General features: G+C 36.3%; 1 protein-coding gene across 1 annotated transcript in view; it reads right to left on the bottom strand.

Moving 5' to 3' along the window:
* The window catches only part of LOC113804346 (splicing factor 1), a 41,700-nt gene that overhangs the window by 24,079 nt on the left and 2,621 nt on the right, over positions 1-15,000 (bottom strand). The window contains exons 2-3 of the mRNA XM_027355199.2: positions 10,513-10,644; positions 9,634-9,709 (exon numbers count right to left, since the gene is read on the bottom strand). Of these exons, the coding sequence (XP_027211000.1) occupies positions 9,634-9,709; positions 10,513-10,644 (208 nt within the window). The remainder of the gene's footprint in view (positions 1-9,633; positions 9,710-10,512; positions 10,645-15,000) is intronic.

Here is a 15,000-nt window from a genome sequence, read left to right as displayed (position 1 = left end):
TATAATAATAATTAAATTAAAAGGGCATTTCTTTTACAAATCTTCTGATCTATATTGCTTCTTCTTGACATCATTTTAGTAAAAATTTATTGCATGTAAGCCTTAGAGAGTGTAAACAAGCTACTGAGGCTTTAAAATGTGATGCAAAATATAGTACATGCAATCTGGATATAAAGAAATCCCCACCCCCTCCCAGGAGTTAATCATATGGTTTGCAAGGCTGTATCATGATCAACAGCTAATTCAATATTAATGGTGTGCATCTATTCTTGCCATAACAGATGGAGACTGAATGCCATTTGGCAAGGATAAGCACAGCATGCGGTCAGCCATCTTCAAGTTATGCACCCTAAGCAATTGTTCACTTATTTAGCTTTGGTTATGATAGTTCCAATGTGGGGTTAAGGCCTTGCTTTTGTCTCAAATGCTGGAAAGTTGTGTATGCCACAGGCATATGTGCACAAGTGTGATAAATGTGTGCTCCCCTAGCTTCTAACTTTTCACTCAAATAGCTAACCACACAATCCCTAATGCATGACCATAGGGTTAATAATAATATTAACCCCCACGAACTGGATGATGTTATGGCCCCGTCACGGAAAAATCTGGGTCAAAGGACAGGTGACATGAACATGTCATGGCAAAATGGCTGCGGGCTGGGTGACGCGAACTTGCCATTATATGTGAAGGCCAGAGTGACGGAAAAGACTCATTAAGAGTGCACAAACCTCTTGGAGTGTGATTAGACTCATTTAGAGCTTGAAAGGGGGCTTTAGCATTATTTTCATTGATAAATGAAAGTGGAATGTAATTTGTGTAACCCAAGATGTAAGAGCACCAGCTCCAGGGAGGATGCCATTTTCATGCTGCGCACCACATTCGTGGCCGCTGTGACTTAGATTAGATACATTAAACATATAACCAAATGTTCCATAATTTTTTTTTGCATCGAGTTATTTACTACATAGAGATGATATGGAGTCTGCGCAAGGAAAATAGGTATTACCATCTGGACAAAGCAAATCTAAAGACAAACATTAACATTGCAAAATGGCAAAAGGCTAAAAATGTTTACACAAAATAACTTTGCAAAGGGGAGACAAGGAGTCTTGTCACTGCTCATGGTTGTTCGTGCACACCCGGCCTACACACTGCATACCTTGGATGTTGGCTACTTATATAACCAACTGCCCGTATTTTCGGCACCATGACTTCCGTGACACAACCAGATCCAACAGTTTATAAAGCCTAAAGCACAATTTTAGAATTAGTTTTTGATTCTTCAGTTTCCAGTTTTCAGGAATTCTTAACTACATTTCCCTGACATCAATGAATACTTGTATGATTGGAAGGAGAATATATCATAATTAGATTTTCATTTCTATTACTTCTGAGACAGGAGTAGCAGTCTAGCCAGCAGGGTTACATGACGTATGATTATTAATAATAGAATGTGATTGTGCTTTAACTGTTACCATGAGATGGTCTGAGCTTGTGAATTAGATGTCAAGTGATGCCCCTTTTACCAGCACCACCAACAAACATGTTTATGTTTGTCTGTGACACTGGTATGGTGGTCCTATATATCCAGACTGAACAGACTATAGTGTTTTATAGTAGATAAAATAGTTTTGCGAAAAGAACATCTAAATTAGACAAAAGATAATTAGAATAAACAGCAATGTCAATAAAAAAATATTTAAGATCAAATTTCACAAGATGAAGAAACAGATAAAATTAAAAGCAGCAAACAATGCCCTCTTCAAATAGGATTCCAAAAAGACATACGGTTCTTTTGTCTTGTCTTTTTTTTTTCTCTACCTCTCCCTCTCTCTCTCTCTCTCTTACATACCAGCTCCCTTGGCCACAACAAGTCAAAAGGGTTCCTCATTTCCACACTGACTATAGATGACAGTCTTCCTCTTAAAAATTGTTTTTTATCCTTAATATCTATAAACTTAGCTTTTGCCACTTCTCACTCTCCCTTCCCACAAATTATTTAAGAGTTCATTATGCACTACATCTCCAATTTCTAGTGATGACAATGATGATGACAATATGAAATAAAGCAGAGCAAGTATAATACTAGTGAAGAACTGATAACTTTCAAAAAGAAAAAAGAGGTTGATAAAACATACAAAAAATCACATGAACAGCAAATATACATCAAGAAACACCTAAAGGACGAACAATGAAAGAAAATCTTCAAGTCTCTTTTTTTCCTGTTAGGGTCATCTTCCAGTTACTGATGCACTAAGCTATTCATATAACTACCAATTTCCCCAATACTCTTAAGATACTTTAAGCCCTGTTCACACAATTTCAATATCATCAGAAATCTGTTTCAACTTCTCTTTCCCACAAAAATTCCATCGCCTTTGTATTTCCTTACAAAGCTGCCCAGTTCCTACCATCATCAGCTGCTTCTATGATCAGATTCTTGCTAATGATTTAAAATAGATTATGAAAAATAAAAACAATAACTACTACAATAAAATTAGTAATAGTAACAGTAGATGTAGTAGTAATAGGAATATTAGTAGGGGAAGGGGAAGGGGAAGGGGAAGGGGAAGGGGAAGGGGGAAGGGGGAAGGGGGGAGGGGGAAGGGGGAAGGGGGAAGGGGAAGGGGTAGTACTGGTGGTGGTATAGTAGTAGTAGTAGTAGTAGTAGTAATAGTAGTATTATAGAAGTAGGAGTACTGACAATAGTAGGAGTAGTACTAGTAGGAGTAGGAGTAGTACTTGCAGGACTAGGAGTAGTGCTAGTAGAAGTAAAAGTAGGAGTGGTCCTAGTAGAAGTAGGAGCAGGAGTGGTAGTAGTAGTAGCAGGAGCAAGAGTAGTAGTAGTAGTAGTAGTAGTAGTAATTGGAATAGGAGTAGGAATAGTAAGAATAGTAGTAGCATCAATATTGTCATTGTCATTATGATTGATTGATTGATTGATTGACTGATTGACTAACTGATTGATTGATTGATTGATTGATTGATTGATTGATTGATTGATTGATTGATGGATGGATGGATGGATGATTGGACAATAATGATGATGATGATGACTGGACAATGATGATGATGAGTGGTTGGACAATGATGATGATGATTGGACAATGATGATGATGATTGGACAATGATGATGATGATTGGACAATGATGATGATGATTGGACAATGATGATGATGATTGGACAATGATGATGATGATTGGACATTGATGATGATGATTGGACAATGATGATGATAATGATGATAATTGGACAATGATGATGATGATGATAATTGGACAATGATGATGATAATTGGACAATGATGATGATGATTGGACAATGATGATGATGATGATGATTGAGCGATGGATGGATAACGATGATGAAGATAAAAACAATAACAATAATGATCATTGTCATTGTCATCATCATCACTGTCATCACTATTAAAACCATGATGATAATGATGAAAAGAAAAATGATAATGACAATAACAATAACAATAAAAATAATAAAACCAAAAATTATAATGATAATCAATCATCATCATAATCATCATAATGATGATGCTTATGGTATGATAGTGACAATGACAAAACTGATAATGAAAATGACAATAACAACAATAATGATATTGATAATTTTAATAATGTTAATGATAACAATAAAAATAATGATAACATTGGAAGTAATAATAATAATGACAGTGACAATGAAATAAAAATAATAAAAACAACAATAATAATGATAATCAATCATCACCATTATAACATTAACAATAACAAAAACAATAAGCACTGAAATAGCAAAATTAATAGCAATAGTAACAACAACAACAATAAAAACAACAATGACAATCATCATGACCATCACAACAATCATAATCACCAATTGACTCCTTGCATCCCCTTTGGAAAGTCATTATTTCTCCTTTGCCCTAAGGATTTTTTTTGCCTTTTTGCCATTTTCCAAGGTCTATATTTGTCGTCTGATATTCAGTATTCAGATGGCAATAGTGTGTTTTCCTTGCACAGATTCCATATCATCTCATTCCAATCAACCTAGCCTTCAGCAGAAATTCTCACGACAGCATGTTCCCATCAACACGAAACTTTAGCCAATTTCTTTAACAACATGATGGTCAAGTCACCCAGATCCAAGAGGTTAGTAATGATAATAATAATGATAATTGATCATGAGCACAATCATAAGCATAATCATAATCACAACAACAGCAACAACAACAACTGTCATCATCAGCGAACACCTCAACATTTCAACTATTTTTCTGACCAACTTTAGCATAAAGACTTCCATTCTTATGCTTAAACTTATATCTAGTGAGCAGATCATTAAACCTTACTAACTGCTAGTACATAAATATAATGAACAGATAGTTACTGCAAACTCTAAATCTGCAAGTTATCCAAAGTAGTGGTGTAATGAGCCAAATTATCTTAAAATAATGGTGCTATATTACTCTACATAAAAAAATATAAGACAGTTACCAAAGATCTAGAAGCTATGATATATAAACCGGTGCAGTGGTAGTTATAATTTGTGCAGATTCCCTAATCTTTAACTATGTTTTTATTTTCTTAACAGCATAACAGTGGTTATGAGTGCAGCAGAGTAAGTGCAGATTATGACTAGTTATTACGAAATAGTCTATCAAAGTAATATAGAGCACAGTTGCCCTTGTATTTTGATTTGCCTGTTTCTCCTATATAAATGCTAAACATATTCTATAATAATATAACATTTAACGTCTATTTTCAAAATTGACTTCTAGCTCTGTATGTTAAATTAAACTTTAAGCAAATTTATAACAATTAACTATAAACATATACTATATATAAAATATATATATATACAAAATTATATATATTATCTTTCTATACATATGTTTCATATATAATATATAATTTCTGTAAGATATACAATACAAGCCTGACAAGCTATTCAAATCTAAAGGCAATCAGTAATTCCCTCCTCTTTCTCACAACTGTTTGTTATTAGATATAACCAAAATATCTTTAACCCATTAACGCCGGTATATTTTGAAGCCGAAAATAAAAGATTCTAGGCGGCTATAAAACCGGCGGGCGGAGCTGCCCCTGACTATATCTGCCCGCCGGCCGCAGCCCACTGCTGCATGGAGCGTGAGCCCCGATACAGCGTCACACTGGCGGGACGCCCGGCAATGCTTATCTTTTTTGGTGTCTCATATGTGGGACACCTGTCGTTAGTGGGTTAAGTCATATAAATGAATTGTAAACCCTTTCCATCCCACATTCCTTCAGCTATTTCCCTTACTTGCATTCTCTCCATAAAAAGACTTTTCCTAATATAGAAAGCATCTATACAGTTCCTTATAGACACCTGGTAAAACACCTGATAAAACTGCCATACTATAAAAAAAACCATGATATATTTGATAAGGAAATGAAAATATAAGGGTCCTTGAAAAAAATTAACATAATGCAACTGAAAACTGTCTAAAGGTTATCTAACCTAGGAGTGAATGACATTCTACACAAAGCTATGAGAAACAAGTTATTCATGTAAAAGACTTTTCTTATACCCAATTCAATTATTTTGTATTTTTGTTTAGTATAGTTTAGTAGCTTTGGAAATGGAAGATACTGCATGAACAATATTTATCTGAGTGTGCCTTCAAATTATAAAGGAAAAAAAGTTATTCAAATTTCTTTTCCCCATAATCCACCTTGCATCCACAATAATTTCTTTATCCATTTAGAATTCATGAAATATTTTTATTTGTCTAACATGATTTCATTTATCAGCTATACATTAGGTACTAATCCAGTAAAGAAAAAATGGTAATATTTACCCCTGTGAGTATAGAATGATGCTTCTTAAAAAAACTGATGGTTTACTTAGTCAAATAGAAACTTTTTAAGAACCAGACACAATACATTTGGGAGTTATACAATATCTGCATTTCAGCCTGTAAGCAGCAACTCTTCAAAAGAGCAGACTACTTTGAATTGTAATGTTTCAAGTGCCTCTTTCAGGAAAAGCAGTGAAACAATAATGATTAGATTCTTTTAGACATTTTCCAGCATGTATTCTCAACTTCCTTGATCCAATCCTGTGTTTGAAAGAAATGGCAAATTAAGAAATATGTAATCTCTGAGACTTATGATTTTAGTATTCAAACTACATGATAATAATGAACACGTTACTGCTTGCTTTCTATAAAAAGATTAATTCACCATTGCCAATAGTTGGGATACAAATATTCTTAGCTGATAAAAATAATCATAATAAAGGTATATATTAGTAGCATTTACAGCTGGTCCATCCCCCTTAAAATATCTATAAATAAAAGGGTATATGAAAAAAAAACTAAATCCCACACAGAAAACAGGAAAGAAAATGTGAAGTTTAATTTTATGAAAAAGTAATCTGGTACAGGCTGGTCCCAATGGGCAAGCTTCACTCTGTTGGCATAAACAAGTAGAAGTAATATTACACTATTTCTGTCAAAGATTGCTTTTTCTTCTTTAACACTGTCTACACGGTTTTTCACAAGACTGATGTTAGTACATTGCTGGTACTGATTGGTAAAAAGAAAAAAAATAATGACAAATGTAGAGATGGACAGGGGGAAGGCAGGAGAGGGAAGGAGAGCAGGGGCAAAGGCAAGGAGGGAGAGTGGCCAGGGGAAGAAGTGATAGGTTGGGGGAGAGGGGCAAAAGATAGGAGAAGAGAGAGAAAGGGAGGGGAAAAGTGAGAGAGAGAGAGAGAGAGAGAGAGAGAGAGAGAGAGAGAGAGAGAGAGAGAGAGAGAGAGAGAGAGAGAGAGAGAGAGAGAGAGAGAGAGAGAGAGAGAGAGAGAGGGGGGGGGGGGGAATAGTGGAGAGGGGATAGGAGACAGGGGATAGCGGAGAGGAGATAGGGGACAGGGGATTGTGGAAATGGGAATAGGGGACGGGGGATTGTGGAAATGGGAATAGGGGACGGGGGATTGTGGAGAGGGTAGAGAGGAAAGGGGAATGAGAGAGGGGGAAGAAAGGGCAAGAGGGGGAAGGGGAGGGATAGAAAATTAAGAAAGGGGAAGGGGAGGGATAGGGAGAGATAGAGGGGGAAGGGGAGGGATAGGGAGAGATAGAGGGGGAAGGGGAGGGTTAGGGAGAGATAGAGGGGGAAGGGGAGGGATAGGGAGAGATAGAGGGGGAAGGGGAGGGATAGGGAGAGATAGAGGGGGAAGGGGAGGGATAGGGAGAGATAGAGGGGGAAGGGGAGGGATAGGGAGAGATAGAGGGGGAAGGGGAGGTATAGGGAAAGAGAGAGCGGTAAGAGGGGGAAGGGGAGGGAGAGGGGTAGGGTAAGAGGGGGAAGGGGAGGGAGAGGGGCAGAGTAAGTGGGATACAGAGAGAGGGAGCAGGCAGGGGAAATGGGAGAGAGGACAAAATAAAGAAATGAAAATATATATTAATATTATATAATAACATTTAATATCAAAGGAAAATGAGTTCAGGATGTAAAGATTATCAAATGAAGGAATAAGGGATTGAAACATGATACTACATCAATCACTTACAAATAATTTAACATCTTTCTAATAGCACCTCACGTATGACCCTCTTCTCTATAAATATCTCACTTTATCTTCTAAATTAAATACCTATTTAATAAAGTAAACATCTGAAGAACTTTAAAAGGCAGCAAGTGGTTCAATTAATTCTACTAGCCAATGACAACTAGAGTATGAGTGAAAGAGTTTCAATACCACAATCAAATATAAGAAAAGGAAGTTTAGAGTAACAGCTTATTAAAATTTTGCATTCAGTCTAAAAAAAAAAATGCTTATAGATGAATACAAAAAGTAAAACAAAATTTCAAACATGGGAAAAGAAAGCATATTAAAAGGAAAGACAGACAAAGAATTGAAAATACAACTAGGAAGGGATCTTGCAAGAACAGACTTTAAAGACTATGGGAAAAGACCAGCAAAGAGTATAACAAATACTTGGTTTACTTTCCCTTAAATATCAAAATCCCTTAGTGAACAGTCATGAAAAGGCTTCAATATAAAACTTCCTACTGATAATATAAAACCTGAGGGGAAGATGTAATTAAAGACTGCCTATCAAAATAGCACATTCACCCAAATGGGAGAGATGTATCCATGGACACTCCATGCAACTGTATGCTAAGCACCTGTATTCCAGCTGTGCATTTGACCTATAAAGCAGATCATTACAACGAAATGATGAAGACCCACATTCATCTATGCACCAACCAAGAAGGATTATATCTACAAGTTTTATCCCAGGGTCCACAGGGATAAAGGATTCATTAAAAAATCTCTCTCTTTATATTCCTGGATTAGATGGAGAGAGCCTGCATTAAATGGTAAAATAATTTAATTAATAACAGCCTGCATGAATGGTAAAACTGTCATTAATCACATTGGTGCCTGCATCAACAAGATAAAATCATTATCATGTATTAAGACAGGAGGTGATCTGATAGCATGACCTGTTCAAAAGGGGGGTCAACATCCAGAAGTTGGGGTTAGTGTCCTGGAAGTTTTGCAGGTTGGAAATCTGCAATAAACTTTGCATAACTAAGAAAGGAGTACATGTGGGTGAGCCTTTGCAGAATTACCAAAACAGCAGACAGTGTGTTAAGCAACAACAGATTATATAAATTATCACTGAAGCATTGCAGTGTCTGCCTCCTGCTACATCATATTCTAAAAGACCCGACCATCTACCACAAAGTAAAAAATAAAAATATTATCTGTTGATCTCAACAACTGGCAGCAAAAATATATTACTACCAAATGAAGACAGCAAAATATAAAACATCCTTCTCGGAGCTTGTAAAACTTTAAATCTTAAGAGCAATAATAAAAGTATAATGAAATAAACAAACTTTTACCCTGCTTCTCCTTAGTTTATGGAAGATTCATGGTTAAAACTAAATAGGATAAAATAAGGTTAACAATGAAAGAGTAAATCTGAATCATAAAGAAAACAAAACAAAAAGTATGCTCTGTATATATAAAAAGAATGTGTAGCATCTGTTGCTCTCATTAACAAAGAGCATCTAGAAACATCAGGCAAGTTATGTACATGCTGATATTGAGACTGAAGGGCTTATACTGAGGGAGACATAGTGCACATAATACCCATACTATTTTAACTCTACTTTGAGGAATCAAGTAATATCTTTGTTCTATAAATGGAAGAACTACAGGTCACCAAAGAATGACAACTGAATTCTTTCATGTTGTCCACCACATGATTCAATGTATTTTCAAGTGGATACAACCCTAGTCTCAAACCTATTTCATGCCACTCAAGAAGAAAAAGGTACATACCTGGACAATGTCTCCAACTAACTTAAGTTCCTACCTTCCCTGGTAACCCATCATATAGCCATCCATGAGCATGATAACATGCTAAACTAAGGGATGGCAAGTGTTATATAGGACACAAGAGACAGAAAGACCTGAAGGATACTTTAATAGGTACTGTGTGTAAAACCTGGTGCTGCCCAGCCTGACCCTGGCCCAGTGGTGTGGCCACGGGGTAACAGGAGACAGGGTGCCACAAGCCAATGGGGTGGCTCCAGTTCACCTGGACGGGAGTTAACTAGGAGAGAAGTGCCAACCTGTCTTCAGGATTAGGTGAGATGCCCAGATCGTTGGAGCGAAGACGGCGACTTAATTCTTCAATCTGCAGCTGCACTGTAATAGAGCGGGTTAGCGGGCAAAAATGCCCAAAATTCAATCAATACAGTGTACTTTAATATAACAAATGAGGAAGGATTTTCATGGTTAACTTTTCCTTCAAAAGTATGAGTAACAAGTCAACTGATACTGTCACCCATCGATGTCATTCATTGTTATTAAAACTAAATTACTAATTGCATCTCATGATTTGAAAGCTGAGTCTCGTTGCTTATACCTTTCAAAATATAAATACTTTCTTTACTCTTGAATTAACCTGGAAATGAACACGATGGTAATACTTCAGGGAAAGAACTATTAATTAGTTAAGTTTGTTAGGCTGTAAACAAATATATTCATTATAACATTGAAAGTTAACTTACCCATGGCTACAATATTCATCATGGTTATCTCATCCACTCGCCACAATCAGAGATCCATCTGACTATCACATACACTCAAGACTTTCACACAATTGCAAACAAACTTAGATCACTCAGCAACAAAAACACATAAGGGTTTGGCTCATTTTGCAGAAGTGTAGTAGGCGCGAATGGTCTGATACCATCACCTCAGCATTTGCTTGAGTACTGTAGTTGGCAGCTGAGAGATCCTTTTCACACAGAAATATGGCTGCTCTAGATGAGGGCCTCTATGATCTCCATCATCCTCAGCTGATGCGACGCTGAACAGGAAGTTCCTGATGCTTTCCAAGTTGCAGAGACCTGTGCAACCACATCTGGCAAAAAATTGTTACCGCCAAAACCATCTGTAAAATCCCCTTTACTTTTCACTTTGGGGAACAAAGCGCAGTGACTTACGTAAATATGCTTCCTCCTGATCCTTGGACATATTGCTGGGGAGAACAGTTGGCATGCCTGGAATGAATGTTTTGTCCTTCTCATCTCCCTGCCAGCGTGATTTCCTTCTTCTTTTTCTCTCCTCCCGCTCACCTGGAAGGAAACAATCATGAAAAAATTAAAAGACTGTAAGGAAACAATCATTTGAAAAAATAAAAGACTGTCCATAACACTGGTTGCCTTGTTAAACTGATAGCTACTGCTTTCATTCAAAACAGCTCCTTTTATTTTTATAGTCGATAACAATACAACTAGATAATTTTCCTCAAAATAATTTTTCAATCATGATAGCACTTCATTATACTCCACTAGCAACAGTACATTTTCAAGCTGAAAATAATGTTTTCTGGGCAGCCCGCCATAGGCAACAAAATCAGAGCACAAGCTCCAATCTAACGTCGAACTGGTGGGATGCATGGTAATATTTATTTTTCCAGGTGTCTTACTCGTTGTAAGTAGATTAAGAGATCCTTTACTTCTTAGTAAAAAGCTTTAATAGGCAACTATAACATCTCATGCTATCCCATTGTAAAATCTCTTGGCAATTGCATAAAATGCATATCTAGGGAAGCTACACTGGAAGCAAACATTATAATTTCTCATCCCTTATCTTTTGTATTATAATCCACAGATATTTTTTCATTTTTCTTTTTTAATAAAATATAGAACTTGAACCTGAACACCACAGAAACTAAGCACCCATGCCAAGGTATTTTTTGCTATATCTAATGCTTAGTTTACTTGTTTTTATGTTTGCTTTCTTTTGTAATAGGTATATGGTTTATTTTTGGACCTTTCCAAACAATAATTTTGGGTAATACTGAAAAGAGGACCAAGTAGATATCTATAACAGATACAGATATCTCCTTGTAAAACAAGGACCACATGCACTTCCAGATTCTTTCAGTAGTCTTTGTCACAACACAGCTTTTGTTTTCACCAAACATCCACATATAACAGCTGTCACAGAATGAAAATCAATAAATTTTGGAGAACAAATATTTTGAACAAATACAAATTAATAGTTGATAATACTTATTCATGACAAAATAAATTATAAAAGTTTAAAACAGACTGCTTCCATCAGAGATTAAGTCACGCAACTAAAATTCACAGATACATGAACCCCATCCTAAATGCTCAAACTACACAAACATTGCTACATGAACCAAAAACTTTCCTAACTCCCAGACCCCTGCCATCTGCCATACTTCCCTTGCTAATATATACTTCAACCTATAAAAATAGTGCGACATAAAAAAATTTGTTTGCCCTATGAAATTTAAATGCCCACTATGGGTATATTGTGTCAGCACAGTTTTCTAACCACTACAAGCCAGATGACGTGTCCATTGCATTATGAAATTGGGGTGACATGAACATGCTGTCATGGGAAAATATAGGTGACAAACTTTCCATCAAAAGAATTTCAGCTGAAGGCTCAGGTGACTGGAATGACTCGCCACACGTGCACAAATTTCTTATTTTTATTGATAAACAAGTCTGAAATTAATCAAGGAAATTACTGGGTGAGAGAGGTTAAACAAGAATAATAAAACCAGCAGAAAAAAATAATAATAATAATAATAATTGGCTAATGCAACTCTCTAGATGTGCCCACTATCTTTAAAAGTTTACAGACCTAGGCACCAACTTTTGAAAAACTCTACAGGATTTCAACCCATCATTAGAGACTTATTCTGTTCACACTATTTCCCTTTTGCCCTGTAATTTTCCTGGTGCCTTTAATGCCCTCCCCTGCTACTGAAACCAAGAATGAAGGGGGGGTGGGGGGTGGGGAGGCACACAAAAATTTCTCTATATTAGGATAGTACAGTATGAGAATAATCTACCAAAAAGAAAATCTTTGCGATCCGTTTGGCAGTACAAATCTGTAAAATCACCTCCATTTCTTCTTCGTTGCCACTGTATACTCTTCATATTCACAGAATCATCGCAACACAGAAAACAAAACATTTCTCACCAACTTTCTGTCATGGAATGGTCTCCATGAGCTGTCAAACATCAACAGTGGCAAAAATGCATATGTATAGATTATTGTAAATAGAGTATAAATAAATCTTAATTTAAATGAAGGACGCATACTTACAATAATAAAAGATATTAAAAGCATAAATGTGAAGAGCAGATAATGAACTGCTTGGCATATCTAAGAAGTTATGCAGTCAATGTAGTATTTATCCTCACAATGTAAACAAGATGAGCAACTCAGACTGAGCGGCAATATTCAGTGGATATTTTCATCATTTAGCCTTAAATATGAGGCTGAATCAGCTGTAAAAATGTTTCTATATTATTTCATATGGTCTAAAAGATGGCGGTGTCCATTTCCCTCTATCATTTCACTCTAAGTAACTTATACCGATTCTTTGTTTGCTATTGTGTGGGTTAACCAGCCATACTGTGAGGTCATAATATGTTTGGGTAATTGTTACCAAGAGCGACGCGCCCTCACAGACTTTTTTTTACAAGAAATCCAATGATTTTGAAGATTCTTGGCAGTTTTTTTTTTTTTGCAAATGAATCGTTTCAAAGGGATCCAAGTAATACTTCTCCATAGACAATCTTAATTTGAAAGTTCCGATAGCATGGGAGGGCAAGAAGTATATCATGGAAATTACCGGGTAAACAGGCTCAAAAAATAGAATAAAAAAGTGTAAAACCAGCACAAAAAGTACTTAACATTGATTTATGAAACTCTACAGACATGCCTACTGTCTTCGAAATTCTATGGACTGCTGCGCCAAAAATTCTTAAAACTATGGGAATCTTGTAAAATCTATTGGAATTCACACCATCCAAGCCCCCCAGTAGTAATCGTAAACATCCTGACCAATAAACTAACCAGAACCTAACAATCTAAGTTGCCATGACTAGGCATGACCTTTTTATCGGCAAACAGCAATTCAATTAATTTAATAGCCAATCGGGAAACAAAGCACGTGGAAACAGCAAATGAATGAACATTAGCTGGTATTTGTTACTGAGAGCAACGCACCCTTCCAGAGACTGAATTTTTAATAATTGTGTTTCTGCAGGAAATCCAATGATTTCACCAATACTCAGCATTATTCCTTCTGCGAATGAATCATTCAAGGGATTGAGTACCATTTCCCCATCGATAAACTTGATCTGATAAATAAACTTGATCTCCCCTTTAGCAGGGGAGGGCATGAAGTATATCAGAAATTATTGGGTAAAACAGGCTTAAGAAGAATAGCAATAAAAAATGTGTGAAACTAGCACACAAAAAAGAAAAAAAAGAAAAGAAAATTGGCCAATTACTTTCTACGGATGTAATCGCCATCTTTGAATTTCTACAGGCTGAATTCAAAAACTCTTTGGGGACCCAATCCACTTTTCGGCAAAACTCTGGAAACTCACACTTTCCAAACCCCCCAAAAATTTATTGACCAATAAACCAGCCTAATACTTCAATTTAAGTTGCCGTGACTTGGTATGCCCTTCGGACACTACCCGAGGGGAGGGTTGATGGGGGGCTCTGCCCCCCAACATCCCCTAGGACACATTCTCTTCACCTTAGTATGTACAGCAAGATAGAGCTGCATTCAAACTGTAAAATAATAAACCAAATATCAGCCTAATATATCAAGTTAAGTTGCCGTGACTAGGTATGCCCTTCGGACACTGCCCGAGGGGAGGGTTGATGGGGGGCTCCGCCCCCTAAAACGCTAAAACACATTCTCTTCATCTTAGTATGTACGGCAAGATGGAGCTGCATTCACACTGTAAAATAATAAACCAAATACCTTTATATCCGGAAACGTTAAACTTTCGTTATTTCTTAGTACCGTCTAGCTTGCTTCAATATCAATCGCATTTATCATCATTTGGAGCTCTTGATGGACCCAGATATTAAACTGGGATGATTACTTAAGGGAAAGAGTCGTCGGTACGATCACGAAATTCGTTATCCGATCCTGCTTACTTTAGTTTTTTTAGCTAGGTCAATAATTTTTTTACACAAAGTGCATGGGTATGTGATGCCTGTATAAAAGACATTTTATTAAAAAAAGCTGCGTAAATTTTTGCGCAAAAAAAAAATAAATAAAAAAAATAAGAGTGAGATGATAGAATTCATAAATTATGTGATGGTTTCCTTATAGTGAATAGTACTGCAGTTTCCTTCTGACCAGAGTTAGTCAACAAATAGGAATACCAAATGTAGCATTTATATAAATCTATCTGAAACAACAATGTTTCAGTTACCTTGCAAAAACGCGCCTTTTTTTTCGTCTGAAAATCACCATTATTTTTTTTCAGTAAAAAATGTATTTGGTGGAAATAATGCATGACTCTGCTACAGTTAGTAGATACGAACTGGACGATCATTTTGCAACAAGAATTATTAAAATAGCGTAATTACATACAAAGTTAACCTTACTATCATGCGTGAAGATATGATTT

Source organism: Penaeus vannamei, chromosome 8, assembly GCF_042767895.1.
Source record: "Penaeus vannamei isolate JL-2024 chromosome 8, ASM4276789v1, whole genome shotgun sequence".
Lineage (NCBI taxonomy): Eukaryota > Metazoa > Arthropoda > Malacostraca > Decapoda > Penaeidae > Penaeus > Penaeus vannamei.
Note: the sequence above shows the minus strand (reverse complement) of the source record. Positions and strands in the feature narration are given on the sequence as shown.